This window comes from Acomys minous (genome assembly GCF_964271855.1).
Source record: "Acomys minous genome assembly, chromosome: 9".
Taxonomy (NCBI): Eukaryota; Metazoa; Chordata; class Mammalia; order Rodentia; family Muridae; genus Acomys; species Acomys minous.
Window position 1 is genome coordinate 91,727,615 of NC_140490.1, and position 24,508 is coordinate 91,752,122.

The 24,508-nt window shown below is 41.8% G+C and overlaps 1 protein-coding gene and 1 long non-coding RNA gene across 14 annotated transcripts in view; one reads left to right on the plus strand and one right to left on the minus strand.

The window, feature by feature from the left end:
• Nucleotides 1-10,978, minus strand: part of MYBPC1 (myosin binding protein C1) — an 85,570-nt gene extending 74,592 nt beyond the window's left edge. For 3 of the 13 annotated variants that reach the window (XM_084795285.1, XM_084795280.1, XM_084795287.1), the window contains exon 1: nt 10,594-10,975. In XM_084795285.1, coding sequence (XP_084651411.1) covers nt 10,594-10,618 — 25 coding nt within the window. In that variant the 5' untranslated portion in view covers nt 10,619-10,975. Of the gene's footprint in view, nt 1-10,593 lie in introns of all 13 variants that reach the window. The other 10 variants (XM_084795283.1, XM_084795279.1, XM_084795278.1 and 7 more) reach the window with 6 other exon arrangements.
• On the plus strand, nt 4,872-6,799 carry LOC311605241. The gene is made up of 3 exons (XR_014781854.1): nt 4,872-5,059; nt 5,492-5,638; nt 5,727-6,799. It is a non-coding gene; the product is annotated as an uncharacterized lncRNA (long non-coding RNA).
• Nucleotides 10,979-24,508: the final 13,530 nt, after the last annotated feature.

Consider the following 24,508-nt stretch of genomic DNA (forward strand, 5'->3'; position numbering starts at 1 on the left):
AACTTGTTTTCCTATGGCCACAGTGATAGAGACATTGTGTACTGGGTGGCATTGCCCAGTGCTGCTTCCTTTACAACTCATCTGTCTTATTCATTTATCCCGATACACAGGGGCTGGCCTGAAAGTCACAGGGGCCACTGGGACGGAAAATGCATTCGTGTCAAGCTCCCGAAGCTGCCTTCACTAAGGACCGTGAGCTGTACCTAAGGCTAGAGTGAGCACCGAACACCAGCCTTGGGGGAGGCAAGCCAGGTGCCCACAGGAGCAACTTTAAAGAAGTTGCTCACCCGTAGGAGCCTACTAGCATTTGCATGGCCTTAAAAGTGAGCGCCTTCCTAAAAGCTGGCTGTTCTCAAGGTTGCACCAAACTCCCTGTAGCTAGATTCATCATCACCCCATGTGCATAACAGCAAAGGGAAGGGTTTTACTTAGTGTCAGGCAGAACAATAAAAGCAACCTTCCAGCAAGAACAATAGGAAAGCAATGAATTACTGGATTAATTCATTGATTAAAATTAAATTTAATTGATTAAATCAATAATCACCATTAATTTATTCTATAATCAATTCTATCATTATTACTTAATAATAAATTAATGAAGAATGATTAAATTATAGTAATAATTTTATCATTTTGATATTTATTTTAATTAATTAATTAATTTGAATTTGAAATGCAAATCAGTATTAACTTGCTTGACACAAAAACAGTAAGTTGGACTCTTGGTTTAAGGTGTTTTACATTATCTGCAATATAGGATGAAGTTAAGTTACATCCCCTGTGCTTATTTATTCATTTTTGATTTTTAATATGGAATCTCACACAGCCCAATCTTACAGCTGCTATGTGGCTAAGGATGCTTTCAAATACAATCTTTCTGTCTCTACCGCCCACCTTCTGGGACTCCAGGCCTACACCATGACAACTGGCTCCCGTTCTGTTTCATTTTTTAAATATAGAGTTTTTTGTGTTTTTTTTAGGTTTTTCAATACAGGGTTTCTCTGTGTAGCCTTGGCTGTCCTAGACTCACTTTTGTAGACCAGGCTGGCCTCGAACTCACAGCAATCTGCCTGCCTCTGCCTCCCAAGGGCTGGAATTAAATGTGTGCACCACCACACCCAGCAAGATTTTTTTTTTAAAGTACAGATATATTACATTTTAGAAATGTTTCTCCCCAGTATTGATTGAAATGATAAAGTTTACCAGGCTCTAGAACAAGATGAACCCTTAGCTTTGCACACAGCCCCACTCTTTAAGATGACCTAACCCGTGTAATCCAGATTTATCTGCTGTGTCCACGGGTTCTAAAGACTGTACTCTAAACATCTAAAAGCCTAATTGTGCATGGGTTCTGAAGATTTCGATGACTCATGCTGCAGCTTGATGGAATTTCCCTAAATCCACAGGGCTTTTTTAAAACCCTCAATTAGCTCGTGCTTTTGTCCGAATCATATGTGTTTCAACTCAGGATGCCATCCCACACTGAAAGAGGATGAAGAAAGAGGCATCGCCACAGGGCAACAAGTACAAAACATCTCACCCAGTACTTCACCTCTTTATCTCTTGTTTCGAAAGACAATCAAATGAGAGAGTCAGAAAGGCCCAGACAGGTGTGACCATCAGGTAAAGCTGGACACAATTTTAAGAAATTGAAATAACTCAGAATACATCAAAAGAAAATTATTTCAGAAGTGATTTGCGTTGTCAATGATTTTTCTCTTTAAGTTCCCCCACGGTGCCTTTCCCTGGGGTCTGTATTATTGACTCCTGTTTGTAGTCAGAGATTCTAGGATAAATCTCTTGAAAGCCTTCTCCCAAGCGCCTACTGGGGCTCACTTTTGGTGACTTCTTAAAAATAGAGGAAAGAGAGTCCTGATGCCAAATGGGGGGGGGGGCGGAGATCATAAAAAATAAGATTCCAGAGAGCAATAGATATGGTAGTGGCTCTCAGTTTGTTACTCACTGCACCTGTGTGCAGTTAAGACCATTTCTTTATGTAGTTTTCCTGAGAAAACTCCAGAGCCAAGAAGACTGACCATTGAAGGCAGCTCTGTGTAGAGAAATCTTAGGTCCCTCAAGTCTCAACTGTTGGTGACAGATACAGTTAAAGGCTCAGCTATTCAAGGTGACGTTGTGGTCTAAGTGAGAAAGGCCATACCCCACCCCACCCCACCATACACATAATGGAACAGGAAAGAAACATCTCAGTAACCCTTTCTTTCTGGCAGCTGGAGAACTCTCATCACCATACACTTCAGTAGGAACACCACAGAGACCGTGCAATGTAGACCCCTCTTTAATCCGAACTGAGTAAAAAACTAAGATGTTTCACTTCACTTTGAGTAAAATCAGGACATATTCCTGGTGACAGCAATGGACAGCGTAATAACATGAGCTCTCAAACGGTTGTGGCTTTGCCTGTCTGTAAGCCCACCTCTCAAGAGACAGAGGCAAGGGGACTGCCGAGTCCAAAGGCCAGCCAGGGATCCACAGAAAGAACCAGGCTAGCCAAGGCTATAGAGCAAGACTCCGTTTCAAAATAAAGACAGCTGAGACAAAAACAAAATACGACGTTTATGTAGTCCTGGGTTATAAGTAGTAACAACAGGTTAGGAAGAAACAGCATATGTTGTTGGAAATACTGGCGCCCCGTCACACGTTGCTTATGTCTGACAAGGTTTCTTTGCTTATGTCTGACAAGGTTTCTGGGCTCACTCTTGCCGTCTTGCCCTATGGTGGGTCTCATTCTGAGCACTTTATCTGATTTATTTCCAATTCTACAAAAACCAAATGAATTGGATATTATTTTAATGGTATTTTAGACACAAGGGAAGTAAGTGGAACTCAGTCTGTGGTCTAGTAGGAATTCAAGCTATCTAGAATGTTCCATAGGTATTATACAGTAATGTTGGACAAGAATGTACTTTAATATGTATAAAGGAAGGCCAAATATATACAGGACAATGGTTTGCTTGTTTGGTTGGTTTTGAGACAGGGTTTCTTTGTGTAGCCTTGGCTGTCCTAGGACTAGCTCTCTAGACCAGGCCAGTCTGCCTGCCTCTGCCTCCCAAGTGCTGGAATTAAAATTGTGTACCACTACCCCACCACCCACCTCTTCGGCAATACAGGATACTCTTAAAGACATCCAATTCCAAACACAACATGTTCAATTCTATGAATAATCAATTTTTTTTTATATAAATAGAACATTGGCTACTGTGTGGCATTTTATAAAAGGCAAGATCACAAGCAAAACATTCCTGGGGAAATTTAAGAAGAAATTTTTGAGCCGGGCGTGGTGGCGCACACCTATAATCCCAGCACTCGGGAGGCAGAGGCAGGTGGATCGCTGTGAGTTCTAGGCCAGCCTGGTCTATAAAGCGGGTCCAGGACAGCCAAGGCTACACAGAGAAACCCTGTCTCGAAAAACCAAAAAAAAGAAGAAGAAGAAATTTTTGATGCTATCTGGAGAACGCTTGGATGATTTTGAAGAAGGAAAAAAGTTTGTCCCAAAAAGATAAATAAACACAAGTTAAAAAGTGACTGAAACAAGCCAGGCTTGGTGGCGCATACCTTTAATCCCAGCACTCGGGAGACAGAGGCAGGCGGATCTCTGTGCTTTTGAGGCTAGCCTGGTGTACAAAGTGAGTCCAGGACAGCCAAGTCTACACAAAGAAACCCTGTCTCAGGGAGGAGAGGGGGAGTGACTAAAACAAAACCTAAGACCTGACACCTGACACATGAAATGTAACTTTAGATACTACATTTGTGTGCCAAACCGGCCTATAAAAAGATTCTTAGGGACTATAACAGGGCAAAAGTCTTATCAAAGCGGGTTTAAACTTGAAAGACACATGAAAGTCAGCTTATAGTTAGATTCTTGTGAATTCATTTTAGAGCGAGAAATGAGCATGGGGTGGACTGAACCTCACCTGTTCTATGGCAACATAGGCAACCCACACTGTGCTTCCTACCCCCCCCCCCCTGCCGTGAGGTCTGAGAGCTGACTCTGGAAGCAGCCTGTTGTAAGAGTTCTCTCTCTGTCTTATGAACGGGAGTACCCTGAAATTCGGCTTACTGTTGTTATCTGTGTGGCTGTGCACATGCGATCTCTGGAGTTCAAGCTGACCCTGCCCACCGAGAGCGGACTCCACTGGAGCGAGACAATAGCATCCTTTTGATTTAGGGGAGCTGTCAGTTAAAAAAAAAACATGTGGGGTCAGGAGTCATATTCTTTGTATTTATGAAATAATTTTGTGGCCTCTGGGAAATCAAACGGCAAAGTCTTGGTTCTTTTTCATAGTTTGATCTTTGTTCATCAGTGGGCTCTCAATTTTGAGGAAACGGCTCTTGGGTAGGGAACTGGATTCCTCACATTTTACCTGACACAGAACAATGCAATTCAGTAGCTAATTTCTTGGGGGAATTATTGAATTTCTCTAGGATGTTGTACTCTGAACCAACCGAAGGGTTTCAGGCAAGGAAAAAAAAAAAATCTCATTCTATTAGGAATTGGCACCAGTGATGACAAGACAAGAGTAATTTCTTATTGCTAGGAGTTTCACTCTGATATTTCTCATCTAATGCACACAAGTGTATCTAGAATTAGCACAGAAGTCACTGGTGGCCAAGAGCACTTAGCGTGACTTACTAGAGGCTTCATAGAGGTAATTAGGAAGGAGTATAGGTGCAAACAGAAAAATTTCATAATAGTAAAAATATCTTCTTTAGAGGTCCATAAAGATTCTAAATTGTCATTTTAAAACAAACTGGTCACCTGAAATGTGAGGGGAAAGAGCTAGCTAGCATGCTTTCTATGTCTGTAAAAGCAGTGGTGATGATTTTATACCTATCTCCTCTCATAGATCCCTAAGATTTAAAAGAATATATTTATTGCAAGAGTATTGCAGAAGATTGTCTTATTCAAGTTTTTAAGGAGACTGTTTTAAAGTGACTCCAGTTTGGGTAGCCTCTTCCAATACATGTGGTGGACAATGGCCTTTAAAATTGCTGTCAGAAAGGAAACACTGTAAGCCGTGTGTGCCTATAAACCTTGGAAGTAAGTATCTGTAATCCTAGCACCGGAGAGGCTGGTGGGGGGGGGGGTAGGGGTAAGAGGGTCGATGGTAAATTCAAGACAAGTATGAGCTACAGAGTGGGACACTATTTAAGTGATAATGAAAGTGTTGCAAGGCCAGAGCCATGTCTCAGACCTGAAATAAAGCAAGCCACCCCGGGGAAAATCTAAGCACTTGACAAGTTTCCTGTCTCTCCAGCTTGCCAGACAAGCAGGAAGCATTTGCCCATTTTACCATCCCTTTACTCTTCACTTCCCTTCTGTTTGAAACCAGAGGGCCGCTTCTTCAGCCTTAGTGGATGAGAAGCAACAGCAGGACTAGCTTTCCTACGGGGTTTTTTTTTTTTTTTAAGTGATTTATTTAGAGAGCTTGAGAGCAAAGAATCGCCCAGTCCTTTATTTATCTCCCAACAGGTGCAGTACAGATGATCATAAAAGCAGGCGCTAAAAAAACGAGAATTCTGCCAAGCACTAAGCCCCCACGCCCACCCCACTGTGGGGTGCATTTCCCAAGAGAACCCCTTCCACATGGACAGCCCAAACCTGTGCTGTGAATCTCCAGTAAGTCAAAGCAGTGCTTTTCTGGGGCCGGGCGGGCATAGTGGTGGCGGCTAATACTATAGTACTTCTTTTTTGTCTTGTTTTTAAGGTAGCATCTTGCTATGTAGCCCAGGCTGGCCTTGGAGTCTCCATTTTCTCACTTCAGCCCCCTGAGCGTTGTCACCGCTACACACCTGACGGTATAAATATATTCTATACTCCTCATTTGAGTCTTTTATTTGACATGTGATCATGCATAGTTAAAAGGAAAATAGCTGCTCTTGGTTTAAAAAAAAAAAGCCTCCTCCTTTCTCCTCTATTCGTCTATGCTGTTTCCTATAAATTATTAACTTCCATATATATGTTTATGTGTATATATATATATATTTCCAAATCAAGTTTATTTTCGGACTTCAGATAAGCCATCCAGTGGCTTGCGTGTGGAAACTGATGGTCAGCGAGTAAATATGAGAGGGAGACTTTCCATCACTGGTCTCCTTTTCTGATGATGACTAAGCCCTGAGCCACGCTTGGAAATAGGCAAGAGGTGAAGGGTGCCACTTTAGAGTTCATATTCTCTAGGCCATTAAGATGATCTAGGGACCAGGAAAGAAAAGTACAGAAAGTGAGGAAAGCTTCTGGACTGAAAAAAAGGTCTCTCCGTGGCCGTGTTCCCTCCTGTCCCCAAGACTCAAGTAGACGCAACAGATACTGTACGTTGAAATGTTGATACAGCTGGAAAGCCGCGGCTTTGATTCTGAAAGTTACCAGAATACACTGTCACTTTTGCAGTCATAAACGACCGTGTTTTGTCCTGTGTCTTCGGTGTTAGAGAAAAGATCCAACCCGAAAGACGAGAAAATTACCGCGACTCCACCAGGTGTTTTGATCGATGCCCAAGGACCAAGAGGAACTATTGTTTTGGGTTTTTTTCTCTGACAAATGACATATGCAAAACATAACACTGCCTGATATACCATGGGACAAAAGTGAAATTCATCTTGAGGCCTCAACTCCATGTGTGAGAAAAGGAGTTTTCAAGATTGCATAGAACCTAACAGTGAGCAAGTACGCACAGGGTCTAAACAACCAGGCCTCATGGCTTTCGGCATTACGAGCTGCAGAGGTACAATAATCTTTTAAGAGTCATTCATACTTTTTAATAATTTTTATTACATCTTAATTTGCGTGCATGTCTATGTGCGTGCATGCGCGCGCGCATGCGCAATGTTGGGGGGGGGGGCGAAGACAACTTGTGGGAGCTGGTCAGCTCCTTTCACTAAATACATCTCATAGATGGAATCAAGGTTGCTAAGCTTGGCTGCAACTGCCTTTACCTGCTGAGCCACCTCATCAGCCCCATATTGTTTTCAAACTAATAAGGATTCTTCCCCTCCAAGAAGAAAAGTTATTGAAATGTCTTAATTTTAGGTTGATAGTGTTCTTTTTTACTGGAAAAAGAAAAAAAAATTCCAATGGCAGGTTATTTGTTTACATATTAGGAACCAGAGGGACAAATTATCCATAAAGACCTGCAGAAGTCACCTTATAGATGGCTCTGAAACGGAGCACAGCAGTGCTCAATTAATAGTTGATATGTAAATGAATCCATTCGCAAGGCACTCTGGGAGATTCCGACCAACTGATGCTTCCTTTCAGCACCTTCTCTCACCATCCGATTAGAAAACCGTGATGGCCTCGGGTTCTACATGAATACGGAGTGTGAGGTAGGTCCACGGGATAAACGGAGAGTAGGCAATGAGTAGTTTACTCCTATTCTGAGCAAGGGTGCAGCTCAGTTGCAGAACACACACACCTGGATTTGATCCCCCAGCACCACAAAGGTGGGAAAAGGATGCTTTCTGTTTCCAAAAGGAGTCCTTGAAATAGCCGGAAGTATTTTCAAGGCTCCAAACAGGAAATATAGACTAATTCTTTCCGCTATACTTCCTCCCTGAGGTCCAAGGCTGCACCGCCTTTCTCTTCCTTAGAATGACCCACTCCCAGGAGAGCTGACATTAGACTCCCTGGACTAGGCCACTGCAGGTTGGAGGTATCTAAGTGAGATGTCCTTTGCACCTTTAGGTGCTGAAAACTCAGATTCTTTGCCAGATTCTATCAGGGCTCACAGCCTTGCGTCCCCTGGGGAGGAGAAGGAAGGTTCCTTTAGGGCAAGGAGGTGCGGGTTCTTTGGGGGAGTATCTGCCGGTAGTTGTGAAGCATGGCGCATTTTATTCTCAGTGCTGTCTTTAACAGGGCGGCCTCCATGGAGTAAAAGCCAACAGTAGTGAATATGGAATCACCTACAGGGTGTGTCTGCAGACTGGAGCAGCCCAGGAATTAGCGTGTTCTTCCGGGATGTAAACGACCGTGGTCGTCAAAGGCCACAGTGTCACGGAGGAGGCAAACTCACGGTGCTGCTCCTTTAGCAATCACTTGTGCTGGTAAGGGGATTAAAAATGGAAATCTCTGTACGTCCTTGATGGATTTAATATATCAGTAATACTTTGGGAGAGGATGCTGTTTCCTACCATCCAAATTGAAACTAAGCAAGAAATCTATGGGTTTAAAATTACTGTCTTAGGGGGCTGGAGAGATAGCTCAGGGGTTAAGAGCACTGACTGCTCCTCCGGAGGTCCTGAGTTCAAGTCCCAGCAACCACATGTTGGCTCACAACCATCTATACTGGGATCTGATTCTGGCCTGCAGGTGTACATGTAGATAGAGCACTCATACTAAATAAATAAATAAATCCTTTGAAAAATCTTTAAAAAAAAAAAAATTACTGTCTTAGGTGAAGGGGCTCCTACACAGAATATAAAACGTACTTTGATAGCAAAACAAAACCAAACAACAAACCTCCCGGAGACTTTAGTAGTCTGTGGATTTATTTTTTAAACATATAAAATACATATGAGGAAAAACTACATTGTCTTCTTTCTAGCTCTATAATTTCATTCTTTCTCTATGGGTATAAAATTACTGTCCTGGGTGAAGGAGTTTCTACACTGAATATAAATGTACTTTGATAGCAAAACAAAAAACAAAAATCGCCTGGAGACCTTAGTATTAGCGTGGACTTATTTTTTAAGTGTATAAAATATATGTGAGAAAATTATATATTGCCTTCTTTCTAGCTCTATAACTTCATTCTTTCTAAATGTAAAATGGATTGGATCAAGTTGCCAAACCAAACGCAAAACTTCACAGTGTCTAACAGAAAGAATAACTTAATTCACTTTATTGGTTCTGCAGCCTAACGCCTTACTTATTAATCTTCCAGCTTTCTTGTCATTTTCACTTGGGATTTTGAGCAGCAGCAGATGAAATTCAGACTAATTAATTTTCTATTTTCAATTAGGAATCATAAAAGGTATTTCATCCGAGTAAGCCTTGAAGAGGCAAGTCAAGTGACCCATCAGATAAAAGGGACATTTAATACACATGTAAATCATTTGCCTTACAAATAGGACACTTTAGCAGGGGTTAGACACACACACTTCCCCGGAGTTGGGATTAAGTTCCCATATTCCTGCATGCATTTGGTGTGGTTATTTTGGGAGAAACACTTCATCTACCAATGCTCTCTGCCACTAAGTAGGGCCAACCTGTAACTGATCGCCGCAACCTGTCAGCACTGACTACCTAATTACATAAAGGAAAAAAAAAAACACTTAAAAGCCTTTTTCAGAATTTGGTTAAGATCCCAACTTCAAGTTTAACATGTGGCATCATTTGCAAAATTCTTCAAAACGACAGCAACAAGCACTTTTAAGAATCAAAAACGAAAAGCCTAAATATTGTCTCTGTGTCCCCTGCCAGGCTTGTGTGCATATATCTGTGAGTGCGAGCAAGTATGCTTTTTTTTTTTTCTGTAGAGGAGGGGAAAAAAATAAAGAATTCGAAAGCCCCAATGAAACTGGTTTGATTGTAATATTTACATTTTGTATTAGTCCCAAAGAAGCAAAACATCAAAAACTTGGCTTGTCGAAAACTTGGCTCATCAAAACCTTGGCTCAAGACTCCAGGGTTTTCCCCTCCTGTAACTGTCAGTAAAGGATGAGAGATTTATATCGTCCCAAGGGAAACCAGAGTACAAGGTAATATTTATAAAATACATTTCCATTAAAAAATAATGTGTTTATGTGATGAATGTGCATTTTCACTATTTCCATAATCACCAACACCAATTTACTTACGCTATTAACCAGCAATTTTAAAATACTAATCCTTTTATAGAAAGGAGAAATGTTTCCTCCAATAAAGACTACTCCTTAATTGTTTTTCTTTTCTGTTCTTAATTAATATTATTATTTTTTTTTTTTTTTTGCTACATAATTTGAGATTGTGTATAGAGAAACTCAGAAGAGGGCACAATCTACCTGGCACAGTCTGAAAGATTTTCTTCTCAAGCAAGAATTTCAAAGCTGAGCTACCAAAGCAAAGAAACAAACATCCTTATCTATCTATCTATCTATCTATCTATCTATCTATGTCTTTCTGCAGAAAAAAAAAAGGAAAGCTACAAATAATATCAAAATTCTTACTTGAAGACCTGACCAAACTTATTAAGTGTTTCAGAGAACATCGCATGCCCCAACCCCTGCAAACTAACATAAGATGAACTTTTTGAGGAACCAAGTAAGAAAATAAGCTTCTAAGTGCAACCTCCTCACCATGGGCAGTTAATATCTTTGATTTAAGCATTTTAAGGACCTCTTGAAATTGAAGAACAAAACCTTCATTTAACCATTGGAATAAATATTGCTTTCTAAACTCTCTTTACCAGATATTTCCCAGTTGATTACATAGTCTCATATTTTTCTTCTGGCTTTTTCCACACTCAAGAACTTTATCTTAGTAGCCCAGTAATTCTACTGTTTTATAGTCTGTTCTTTTAAAAATCAGATAAGTTTAAAACAAAATACCAAAATAGATATTAACGACTACAACAAGAAGATTTGTGGGTGTCTTACCCTCTTTTTTAGTGGGTTCTGGCATGACCACAATAAAAGGTTACTCTCCAAGGAGTTTTCTTGTCTCCAGCACCAGCTGACAGAAACCCCAAGGACAGCGGAGAGATGGTGTGGGTCAGGGTGACAAGCAGCTGCTGAGATGTCGAAAGCTTTTATACAGGCTCTGAATGTCAATCATGTTGGCGCCTCCCTTCTTCGGCACAAGGATGCTGAAACCTGACAGCCCTGGGACCGCTCTCACATCTGTTGTCTGTGCTCCGCTCTCTCTCCCCTGGAAGGACTCCCCTGTCCGTCTCGTGGTCTCGTGTGGCACATGAGAGCATCTCTAACTTTCTAAATTCAGCTGCGTCTCGTGGTCTCTCCTGTCTTCCGTCCGACCGGCAGATGCATGTGCCGACTCAGCAGTGCACAGAGTTTTCTGGGTGATAAAATAAATAAATGAAAATCATACTATATGAGCCTGGCTTCTCTCTTAATTTTCACTAAGACTTGAAAGAAAAAAAATGGTATATAAAAATGGTTATTTTTTATGCCCATCTTTGTTATTTTTCTTACTTCTTACTTTTTTTTTTTTTGTATTGTATTTCTAAACCAATGCTAGTTAGTCAAACCGAATTCCAAGTTAAATATTTTGTTTCACTTTCTCTACCAAGAATAGCAAAGGGGTCTGTCATAGGGTACGTTGCATCTGCATGTTTTTCAAGAAATATTCTTTCTTAAATTACAAGCATATAAAAGGATGAAGCAAGGAGATAGGTTACAAGGTGGATGGAACTTACACTAATGAAAGAACCCAGTAACAAAAGGTAGGCTATAAAATCACGTTATCCAACCTACTGTCATGAAATAGCCTGAACAGGTAAACGTAGCATTGGAAAATAGCATAGTGGTTGCCTCGGGCTAGAAAAGGTAGAATTAGGACTGAATGCTTAAGAATGTAAGACTTTTCCTGGTAAAGATGAAAGCATTTTGGAATTGGAGGGAATGATTTGCATGGCTTTGTGAAAGACACACATACACACATAATATATACATGTATTTGTGTGTATGTATATATGTGTATATATATCACAGTGATATATACATATGTATATATACATCACAGTGATATATATGCACATACACAATATATATATCACTGTGATATATATATACACATACATATATATACACTTACTGAACTGTACACGTGGGACATAGCTTTGTAAAGAAAGTCAGATAGACTGGTCAACGTTTGGATTCAAGATGATAAATGGCTTCCCCCAGAACATCACAAAAAAGGTGATTATTAAAATGGCAAATGGGCACAGAAACTTAAAACAGTCCCAGAAGGTATCGGCGTGGGTCACTTTCACCTGAAACTCTATAGGAGCTAGTGGGATGGAACATGCCCTACCAAAGGGCTAGACTAAACAGACACCCTTATTTTCATTGTCCATATGCGTGGCACCTCAGAGAGAGGGCTATAATATGTCTACGTGGGAATTTCACCCACATGTATGCCTTTAATGGTGTGTGTTTTCAATATAATTCGTCCTGAACCAGCCACATTGTCTCGGTGAATTCCCCTTGTGACTGAGAGCACAGCTGGTCAGACTTAGTTCTACCAAGCACCACGGCCAAGCTGTTCTTCTGCGCGGATGGGAACTCTAGTGCTCAATAACATCATGAGTTAGCTATGTGGGGAGAGGGGGAGGCAGGCTAGGCAGCACTTTGAATGAATAACGCCCACCCGTAGAGAAAGCCTTCTCTCCCCTCAACTGAGCACACTGCTTCTCAAACAGAGTCTTTCTTCTTAGATGACAGCCTGTTACTGTCAACCACAGGACAGCGTATTCTGAATGTCAAGTCAGACATGGCTGGAAAGAGGGACAGGAAGAGCGTCCCTGGGTCTACTATGTATCTGTTAATATATTAAATGAGTTGAAGAATCTAAGATCTAAAGTCAGGCAGAGGCAGGTGGATCGCTGTGAGTTTGATGCCAGCCTGGTCTATAAAGCGAGTGTAGGACAGCCAAGGCTACACAGAGAAACCCTGTCTTAAAAAACAAACAAACAAACAAACAAACAAATAAATAAAAATAAAGTCAGATACTCCAATTCTATGCATGGGCTTGGTGTAATCCAGCCAAATTGCTGTAAGGAAATCTGGTGGGCAATCTGTGCCTGGGTTTCTTTCCTCTTGGGTAAAATAGGGGATGTGAAAACTAATCTCAGAGGCCCACTACGCCTCTAACATGGTCATGGCAACGCTTGCTGTGTCTCACTTTCCCAGCACTCCCTGCAGACTGAGCGTTTTGTGTGAGATGGACAGAGGCTCTGCAGAAAGCTCCTGTGCCGGGCAGATTTCACACATGCCGCAAAGGAGCTGCAGGGCCGTCTTTGGCTTCAGCAGAGGCCCCATGGGCTTTAACACACTGATCATTTTACTGAGGCAAACACGTGCCAGGAAATACTGCAGTGCTCAGAGAAAGTATTTTATGACCTGGAGAATTTTTTGGAAACAAGGACTTCACTACAAAGAGAAAACGCTACTGGAGGAACTGAAAGGCTGGACGAGTTCCGAGATAACCAGCCTCACAGTTTAGCAGGCAGTTAAAGTGAGATTTTAAATTAGGATAACGCCTATTTGCAGACTCTCAGGAAAGGGAGACATAGTCTGCAGGGCTCTCCCCCCTCCTTTGGATAAATGCTTTATTGAATTATTTTTTTCCTTTCTGTTATTGAAGGAGAAGTTGGTGACTCATAAAACACACACACACACACACACACACACACACACACACACACACACACACACACCCCAAAACAAAAACAAAAACAAAACAAACAAAAAACCAAAAATCCAGCAACAGTTTAATCAAGAAAGAAATACAGGCCAGGCGGTGGTGGTGCACTCCTTTAATACCTGCACTTGGGAGGCAGAGGCAGGTGGATTGCTGTGAGTTCGAAGCCAGCATGGTCTACAAAAGCAAGTCCAGGACAGTCAGGCCTATACAGAGAAACCCTGTCTCGAAAAAACCAAAAAACAAAAAGCAAAAAACAAAAAAACAAAAAAACAACCCCCCCCCCAAAAAAAAAGAAAGAAAGAAAGAGAAGAAAAAGAGAGAAAGAAATATGGGCTGGAGAGATGGCTCAGTGGTTAACAGCATTGTTTGCTCTTCCAAAGGACCTGGGTTCGATTCCCAGCACCCACATAGCAGCTTACAACTGTCTTGTAACTCTAGTTCCAAAGGATCTGATATCCTCATACCAATGCACATAAAATAAAATTAAACAAGCTATTTAAGAAAGACAGACAGACTTCAATGGGCAGTGCTGGCACATGTCTCTAATCCCAGCACTTGGGAGGCAGAGGCAGGCAGATCGCTGAGTTCCAGGTCAGCCTGGTCTACAAAGTGAGTCCAGGACAGCCAGAGCTGTGACACAGAGAAACCCTGTCTCAAAAAACAACAACGAAACCAACACAACAACAACAACAAAAACCCAACAAACAAATGAATGAAAAAAAAAAAAACCTATAATCAGTATGCAAAGTATTGGCGTTGGGCCTGAGGTATCTTAGCAGTTAAGCACACTGGCTGCTCTTGTAGAGATCCAGGTTAAATGCCCAGCACCCACCGGGCAGCTAACTACAGCGCATAACTTCACTTACAGAGGACCACTGCCCTCTTCTGAACTCTGCAGGCAGCAGACATGCCTGTGGTGCACAGACATATATTGCAGGCCAAACACTTGTGCACATGAAATAAAAATCAAAAGAATATCAAAGGGCTACAGAATCTTAGAAGTAGTGCTGTATCTGGCACGAATCTGGAGCGATGGCACCTACACTTTAAGGCAGTCTTTTGTCAGTGATTGTCGTCTGCGATTGTGTGGGGTTATTCCTTTGAAGGTCTCTCAGACCCTTTGCATATCTTCATCCATAGACAGGCTCAGCACACCAGGAAGTCTCCCAAAGCTGAGAACTGCTTAGGTAACGGGACTTTCAAGATAACCCCTAGATCAGATGAGATTTTTTTGTTGTTGTTGTTGTTGTTTGGAAATTGACTTGCTAAAGGTGCCTTTTGTGTAACTATAAAAAGAGCTTCCAGGAGGGCTGGGGGAGAGGGGGGTGCGGGGGAGCTCAGTCCCACAGAGTCGGCTCCCCCTCGTTGCTGAGCCTGAATCCATCCTGTAGTGATTCTCTTTCTGTCTTCAGATAGTCCCATGTAAAGCGCCGACACTTACACCAAAGCACTGGGGTTCGCCTTTTTTTATTCCCTCCTGCCCCGCCCCCCCACTCTCATCCCCCTCCCTCGTGTGTACGTGTGTGGAGGTCAGAGGACAACCTTGACTCTTTGCCACAACCTACACAGGGCTACCACTGGCCCGTGAGTTTCTAGGACTCTCTGGTGTCACTGCCCCCCCAGTCTGCCTAGCAACCTATGACGTCATTACCTGCCTGCCACTAGGTGGGCCAGCTGCCCAGGATATAACAAAAGGAAATCCTCACTTTTAATCATTACATCTGGTCTCTGCCTTCCACCTTGCTGTAGAAGCCGTGAGAATACAGAGGCCCACGGCTGTGTCTGGCTTCGCATGGGTTCTGAGGGTCTGGACTCACACTTGCACGGTAGAGCAACTCCTCAGCCTGAGATCACGGCATCGGCAAACGCAGTTTCTTTCCGCTCGTCCCCCTCCCCTCCCTTCCCCTCTAGTCTCCCTTGCAGCTCCCAGAAGTCTCCTTTCTACTTGAATGCCGCATGTGTTCTATTGCCCCTCCAGCAACACATTTTTCTCCTCTCTCATCCTCTCAAGTTTAACAGCCTTGGCCAGTGGTTCTCAGTCTTCCTCACACTGCGACCCTTTAGCACCGTTCCTCATGCTGTGGTGACTCCCAACCACAAAATTATTTTTTTTTTCATATTTATTTATTTACTTACTATGTATTCTGTGCTCTGCCTGCATGGTCACCTGCAGGCCACAAGAGGGCGCCAGATCACATTATAAATGCTTGTGAGCCACCATGTGGCTGAGCTGGGAATTGAACTCAGGACCTTTGGAAGAACAGCCAGTGCTCTTAACCTCTGAGCCATCTCTCCAACCCCCATAAAATTATTTTGTTGCTACTTCATAACCATATTTTGCTAGTGTTACGAATCGGAACATAAATACCAAATGTGTTGCCAAGGCAGACCTGACCTTCGGAGGAGCAAGGATCGGGGTTAGAGGGTCCAGAACTGAAAGACTGTGTAACTTTAGTGATTTGAGATTTCCATGACTGTGACCGTGGTCCAAATGTATTAAACAAAGTAGTAAGTAAACTAAAATAACTAAATAAGATATAAGTTTAAAAATAAATTGTCATGTTATCTTTAAAATAATTACTAGGCTGGAGGTATGGCTCAGAGGTTAAGAGCACTGACTGCTCTTCCAGAGGTCCTGAGTTCAATTCCCAGCAACCACATGGTGGCTCACAACCATCTATAATGTGATCTGGTGCCCTCTTGTGGCTTGCAGGTGTACATGCAGGCAGAGCACTGTATACGTAATAATAAATAAATACATCTTTAAAAAATAAAATAAAATAAAATAATTACTGTTTCATCATTCAAGGTTACGCTCGTCCTCAATTAACTTTGACATAAATTTCAATCTTTGTGGTTTTACCTTCAAAAATGTCCTGCTGCTAAACTTGGGCACCAAGACATTTGTTAGATTCACAAGACCCCTCGTCAACAAAAAAGAACTCCACAATTTTAATTGGCTTAATCAGTGTGGTTGTCAATAACTGTCTCACATGGATCGTTTTAATTGTCTTTGATATTAACTCCCTGACTGAAATATAGTTGGTAAAGATTTTCTCCCATTCTGTAGCACTCCTTCCTATTAAGGGTAAATTGTTCTACGTGGTGTGGATATGCCATATTTTCTTGATTATTTCCCTTTAATGAGCAGTCAGCTAATGTCAGTGTGTACTGTCCACAATTAAATACTGTGATCAGCCCTATGCTAAGACAACACTGTCATGATTCCTCATTAAACAGTCATATTTTGACCCTTATTTCACACAATAAACATAAGCAAAACCACCAGAAATATTGTTTTAAATTGTAACAATAAATCATTACAAATATTTAAGAAAATCACCAGACAGTGGAGGCTCATGCCTTTACCCCCCCAACACTCAGGAGGCAGAGGCAGGTGGATCTCTATGAGTTCGAGGCCAGCCTGGTCTACAGAACAAGTTCCAGGACAGCCAAAGCTACACAAATTAAAGGCATGCATCACCATAATCAGGTTTATTCATTGCTGTTGATAGTGAATTCTGTATTTATTTGCTAGTTGATACACGGTGTTCTTCAGGCCTTTTATTTATTTATTTATTTATTTATTGTGGTGGTTTGAATAAGAAAAGTCCCCCGTGGGCTCATATATTTGAAAGCTTAGTCATCAGGACGCAGCACAACTTGAGAAGGATTAGGAGGTGTGGCCTTGTTGGAGGAAGTGTGTGTCACTGAGGGGTGGACTTTGAGGTTTCAAAAACCCAAACCAAGCACAGTGGCTCTCTCTTCCTTTGTCTATGGACTGGGATGTAGTTCTCCACTACTGGCCCAGTGTCCTGACTAGGTGTCACCACGCTTCCTGCCAGGAAGAGAACGGACTAAACTTCTGAAACTAAGCAGGTCCAAACTAAATACTCCCTTCTGTAAGAGTTGCCTTGGTCATGGGTGTCTCTTCACAGCAATCGGACACTAAGAAAAGTGCCCTCTCTCTGGGCACTTTGACTACTGGAAGTGAGGTGTAGTGTCTCCACAGCTATTTCAGAACTACCCATTTCTTCCTTCAATTCTGTCACAGTTTGCTTGGAATATTTTGGAGTTACAGGGTTCACTATTTGTGTTTGCTATTGTTTTATATATGATATATATATGTATATATATGTTAATATCTAATGTTCTTGGTCTTGAAACAATTTTTAAAATAAAATCTATTTTGTCTGATATTGACACTGAATTAGATTTCTTTTTTTTAATTTTTAATTTGTACATATACATTTATATTGTTACACATATATACAGTAGATTGCCTATGACAAGAAGAGCCATGACACAATCAGGAAGTATATAAATGTTACAGTCTTAGTGTTTTGGCTATTTGTATTTGACAGCCTTGAAGAAGACATATTTCCTATCCTGGTGCATCTAAATTTCTGAGTGTAAATCAATCTCCATCACATATTGTCATTATCAACTTAGAACACCTATCTAGACCTAAAAACATCTTAACCACTAAACAATTATGCTTCATTGTAATAAGCTACCAGGTCTTCAGCTCCCTCAGAGACTTGAGAAGGAATAAACTTGATTACCCGAGTATGCAGAGAGTGCAGGTTAATAGCTTTGCAAATGAGAAGTTGACAGAGACAGTTTGCTACCTGAATAGTCACCCAAAACTCTCTATAATGTTGGAGCATCTTCTTCAGGCTTCTGGCTCAATATATCTGCCAGACATATTTGTGAGGCAGGAACTATTGAGGACTTACCCTGTCTTGGCAGAGTTTGGCTGTCGACTCTGGCTGCGTCCTTTTTTAGGCAGAATTCTGTCTGTGGTAGAAATGAGGACCTTTTGTCCAGTGGCTTGTTTGCCACATTTGAAGCCATCTCCATAAGGAGGTTCTTTGATGCTCATCATCCTCTTTGAGGTAGGCTGGGTGTTGCCAGGAGTTATCCTGTCTCACTGTCAGTGAATCTTTAAAATAATAAATAAAAAATTTTAAATGCCATGTTCTGCATGTCTCTGGGGTTTTTAAAGACCTTACCTAACTATCCTACCTTATCTTTCTATAAAATCATATCTGTCTGCTGTATCTAGGATGTATATTCTTGTGGTAAAAGTAGACTAGCAATTGATTAACTAGATTTCTTATGACAATAAATACTTAGCCATAAATTAACAAAGTAGGATTTCCACCTAACAGAAATGCTACGTCACATTTTAATAAGATACTATTTACTTAGTATTATCTGTTAAATTGTCTTAGTCAATTCTATGAATGGTGCTCATAATAGTACCTTAATTACAAATGGACTTTTAAAATACTATATAACCCTATGGCCACAGAAAAAAATTTTTTAATTAATTTGTTCCAGACATGGTGGAGAATGCTTTTAATGCCAGCACTTGAGAGGCAGAGGTCTCTGAGTTTGAGACCAATCTGATCTACATTGCGAGTTCCAGGCCAGCCAGGACTACATAGTGAGACCTTGTCTCAAATCAGTTTTTTTTTTCAGTTTATATATTTTCTGTATGAAAATTTGGGGGTGTTGGCGGTTGGTCTGATGCTATGTATTTTGATGCTAGTTACTGGCTCCCGAGATCTAGTTGCTGCCGAGACAAGCACATTCTTGCGTACACCTGTCCTTGTTGTATAAACCTTGCCTGAGAAATTGTTCCTGTTTGACAAATAAAAAGCCAGTACCTGAGCTGGGTGGTGGTGGCGCACGCCTTTAATCCCAGCACTCGGGAGGCAGAGGCAGGTGGATCGCTGTGAGTTCGAGGCCAGCCTGGTCTACAAACTGAGTCTAGGACAGCCAGGGTTACACAAGAAACTCTGTCTCGAAAAACAACAACAACAACAAAAACAAAAAAAGCCAGTACCAGGGCAGGGCCGGAGGAGAGTGGGCGTGGCTAAAGTTGAAGGGCTTTTGGGAAAAGGAGGAGGATCGCCACAGAGCCGCCTGGGCCAAGAGGAGGAATTTTGAATTCCACATGCTAATAAATGGCTCAGATGAACAACCTTAGCAAGTATTTTGGGATTATGGATGGGAGGCAGCCCGAACAGAAATTATTAGAAGCAGACGGCATGGGATGGAGCCTGGGATAAAATGGAAGGCCGCTTAGGGGTTAATGTCTGTCATGCCCCAGGTGATAAGGCTGTTCTAAAATATATCAGGTGTCTGTGCCTTTATTGATTGTGAAAGTGGGTTAAATAATACAGCTGTACTAATCAGAAGCCTAATAATAAAAATTTATTGGGCCATACCATTAAAATAGCAGCACTACTGGGGCAAAATGATTTCTTTGAATGCTTAAAAATATTTTATTGAATAGAAATTAAGTCCTATGATGAAGTAAAATAAAAATGTTTATCTCCCCCGCCCCCCCAAAATTTTTTTAAGGGCTGGGCATGGTAGCGCATGCCTTTAATCCCAGCACTCCGGAGGCAGAAGCAGCCTGGGCTACACAAAACCCTGCCTCAAAAAGAAAATTAATTTAAGTGAAATAAAATGTGAAGAACGAAGCCAAACGTGGTCTGTACCGCTATATATATTGAAAGACTAAGGCAAGTGGCTAAGGGGGGGGGGGAGGGTCCAAGAAGTTGGGGTGAGATAGCGTGTCAAAAAACATGAAGGACAGGCCTGGAGAGATGACTCAGAGGTTAAGCACACTGCTTATCTTCCAAAGGTCCTGAGTTCAATTCCCAGCAAATACAGGCTGGCTCACAATCATCTATAGTGAGATCTGGTGCCCTCTTCTGGCATGCAGGCACACATGCAGGCAGAATAATGTATAATAAATAAGTAAGTCTTTTTTTTAAATACAAAATAACTCCACAAAGTTATTACTCAAAATCTTGTGTCTATCCATTTTTCCTGCCATGGACTCTCTTACTCTGGGTGAAGCAGAAAAGAACCCATGATATGGATAACAAAGGTTTGAAGGATTTGTCAAATATTAGCAGAATTGCAAAGTAATCGCTAAGTGAATTCTTTTTTTCCCCCTGTTTACACACGTGTGGGAAACTGTTTTAAGTGTACTGTCACAGGACAGTGATATTTCTACCCACTACATCATGACAATATGAACAATTGTTCCTTAAACCTAGCACTTTAGTAAGTGATATTAAAACTGAAGGTTTTCCCTTAGAAAATTATATAAATATATTTCATTTATGAAAAATTTACTTGGGAGGCAGAGGCAGGCAGCTCTCTGAGTTCAAGGCCAGCCTGGGCTACAGAGTGAGTTCCAGGACAGCCAGGGCCACACAGAGAAAGCCTGTCTTTAAAAATCAAAAGAAAAGAAAAAAAAAGAGAGAGAGAGAGAGAGAAAGATTTAACCCCTTCCCCCTTGCTTATCATATTCCTGGGCTCATTATGTTTTAAATTAAAATTAAAAAAGGAATGAAGGAAGGGGGGAAAAAGGAAGGAAGGAAGGAAAGAAAAAAAAACCTGCCCTCTTGCAATTCCTTTGTGCAACTTTGAATTTTCTTTTGTACCAAGTACAAGTTGATACTGACGGCTTGCCGGCTATCAATAGAACTCTCCTCACCCGCCTTATTTTAAAACTGAAGCATTTTAAACCCTCTAAGCCTCTCTTCAGAAGACAATCCCTTCATCTCCTAAATTAGTCCGTGTCTTTTCTGGATCCCTTCCAAGATGCAGGCGTTCCTTTGCTCTCCACGGCCTACCACGCAGCACGAAGTAAGCTACAAGGAGCAGCAGTTCGTCTGCCTTAAAGTCGCCTTTAATTTTCAGCCCCTAACAAGTTTTCACCTCTATGTCTTCTGCTTCTTGCTAATAGTACTCATTGGGAAAATGCAAACATTGTCCCCCGTTGTGATGTTTGATGTGTAAATTTATTTATTTACTTACCCTTGTTTATTTTGCCAATTTCATACATGTGTATGGGGAATTTTGGTCATTTTCTTTTCTTTTCTTTTCTTTTCTTTTCTTTTTGGGGTGGGGTGGGGTGGGGTGTTGAGGCCAGCTCTTTGTGTAGCCTTGGCTGTCCTGGAACTTACTATGTAGACCAGGCTGGTCTCAAATTCACATAGATCGATTTGCTTTTGCCTCTCAAGAGCTGGGATTAAAGACACGCGCCACCACCTCCGCCGGACTGAATTTTGGTCATTTTCCTCACCTCACGCTAAAGATCCCCTTTCTGCTTTCAAGTCTGTGTGCGAGTGCGAGCGTTCGGTGTGCACCACTGCGTTCAGTTAGGGTGCCGTGCATGAACTTGGGTTGAAGGTTATTTGCTAGAGTATGGACAACTATCATTACCAAAGAAACATTTGAAAATTGAAGAAAAAAAAAAAGCACATCCCTTTAATCCCAGCACTCGGGAGGCAGAGGCAGGCAGATCACTGTGAGTTCAAGGCCAGCCTGATATACAAAGTGAGTCTAGGACAGCCAAGGCTACACAGAGAAACCCTGTCTCAAAAAACAAACAAACAAAAAGAATAATAATAATAAGAAGAAGAAGAAGAAGAAGAAGAAGAAAATGAAAATTGAAAAAAAAAAAGAATTAAATAAGGACACCCTCTCTCCTGACAACCATTAGCTGCCAATAGTCCTTCAGGGAGGGGTGTGGCCCCTCCTTCATCCAGGGCGGAATGTTTAATGGACCCAATTTCTTCTCTCTCTCTCTCTCTCTCTCTCTCTCTCTCTCTCTCTCTCTCTCTCTCTCTCTCATCAAGGCAGAGTTTCTCTGTGTAGCCTTGGTTGTCCTGGACTCACTTTGTAGACCAGGCTGGCCTTGAACTCACAGAGACCTGCCTGCCTCTGCCTCTGCTTCCTGAGTGCTGGGATTAAAGGCGTGGGCCACCACTGCCCTGCTTGTGCAGGTCTTAAATAGGTAACTCATGCAGAAGACATGTCGTCTAGCTCTCCTCTCATCCTCTGGTTCTGACATTTGCTCTGCTTCCTCTTCAAAATGTTCCCTGAGCCTTGGCTAGACAGAGTAGATTTGTTTGCAATAAGAAGCCGAAAACACATAATAAAGCAAAGCCTGAAATGTGAAGCTCAGTGCCACTCACAAGCCGCTGGCCTTGGCTGTGATTCCCCACCCACGAGTCTTTGCTCTGACGGTTTCCTGCAACCAGAGGAGAGTTTTATCTCATTAGAATAGATCCAGTCAATGCTGGTCCCTTGTAGGAGAAAACAACAAACCAAACAACAGCAAACGCCTCAAGGTGACGCCCCTCACAAAATCACCTCCGATCCTCCAGCTGGAAGTAAAATGACTTCTATGAAAACTTTATGGGCTGGAGAGATGGCTCAGAGGTTAAGGGCACTGCCTGCCTGCTCTTCCAAAGGTCCTGAGTTCAATTCCCAGAAACTGCATGGTGGTTCACAACCATCTATAATGAGATCTTGTGCCCCCTTCTGGCTTGCAGGTGTGTACATTCAGACAAAACATTGTATACAAAATAAATAAATAAAATTAAAAAAAAAAAAAAGAGAGAGCCGGGCGTGGTGGTGCACGCCTTTAATCCCAGCACTCGAGAGGCAGAGGCAGGCGGATCGCTGTGAGTTCGAGGCCAGCCTGGTCTACAAAGTGAGTCCAGGACAGTCAAGGATACGAAGAGAGACCCTGCCTCGGGGAAAAGAAAAGAAAAAAGAAAACTTTATATAAACACTTAATATAGTAACCACTCTGTATTTATGTGTATGCCTTATTTATTATACTAGAGATCACAGCCTGGAAAACCTGACCTAAATCCTTCCTACAATATGTTTCCTTTGGCCTCTCCACTGTTTCATATACAAGATACGATGACCACACAAAATATGTCTGCTTTTTCTTCATGACAACGGGTCCATCATTAAGCCATTAACAGGAGACAGAACACTTTGCTCCTTCAGATGCTTTTCTTTCTGTTCATTGGCTGCTGAGCCCGAGGGAACAGCTCTCCTCAGGAAGCACAGGCTCTTAATTATCTTGATAGTTCATGTGGTGAGCAATGATTTGCAGCTGAATAGAACGTATATGAAGATTTTTTTAAAAGTATTTAAAAGTGTGTATTTTTTTTGTTTTGTTTTGATTTTTTGAGATAGGGTTTCTCTGTGTAGCGTTGGCTGTCCTGGACTCACTTTGTAGACCAGGCTGGCCTCGAACTTGCAGAGATGTGCCTGCTGCTGCCTCTGGAGTGCTGGGATTTAAGGCTTGAGCCACTGTGCCCAGCCATGATTCCTCCATAAAGGCACTGTGTTAAGAGGCAAATCTTTTGTTTTTTGTTTGGTTTTTTTTTTCCATTGTACCACCATCATCAACCAGGCTTTACAAAACCAACCAGTGCAATCCCAGCACTCAGGAAGCAGAGGCAGGATGATCACTGTGAGTTCGAGGCCAGCCTGGTCTACAAAGCAAGTCTAGGATAGTCAAGGCTACACAGAGAAACCTTGTCTCAAAAACAAACAAAAACAAAAACAAAAAACAAAAAAAAAACCCAAAAAAACAAAAAGAAAAAACCAACAACATAGAACTCTGTGGATTGGGTAAACATTTAATCTCCCTGAGACTTGGTTTCTTTGTCTTTTGTTGGCCATTTTTTTTCCCCCTTTCTGAAATCTTGGTTGGGATAATAATCCTATTCGCCCCACAGAGGCAAGGATTAAATAGGCTAACATCGAATGTCCTTGGTCCAGTGCCTGGACATGGCTAATTATTCTAAAGATGGAATGGGTTATTACTGGCAGCTCCATGCTCCAGAACCATCTATGGTACATGCAGGAACATCTAATCACTAAATTCACCACGTTGTATTCCTTCCCAGTCTGTATTAGGAGGGAATTTGCTATACTCTACTAAAAATGGCTCCTTAACATTCAACGACTCCAAGGGTGATTGCTGAGTCTGTGTGGGTGTGACGGAAAAGACCAGCTTGTCACCAGGAGTCCCTTTGCACTCTGGACATGTAAAGGCCAGCCTTGGGCCTGCAGCTGCAGCTTCTATTTGTAGCCTGTGGGATGAGACTCTGGGGCTCTGATTTATTTTCTGCCATGTGCCTTTGTTTAAAAAGACCCTGGCCTTTTCCTCAGCCCCGGACATCGTCACTGCTGCCACATAGTGCGCTTATTTTTGCCTTGCTGGTTTAAGGTGGACTTCCTCAATTCTCTCCTAAAAGAAAGTCATTGTCACCACTTAGTCAT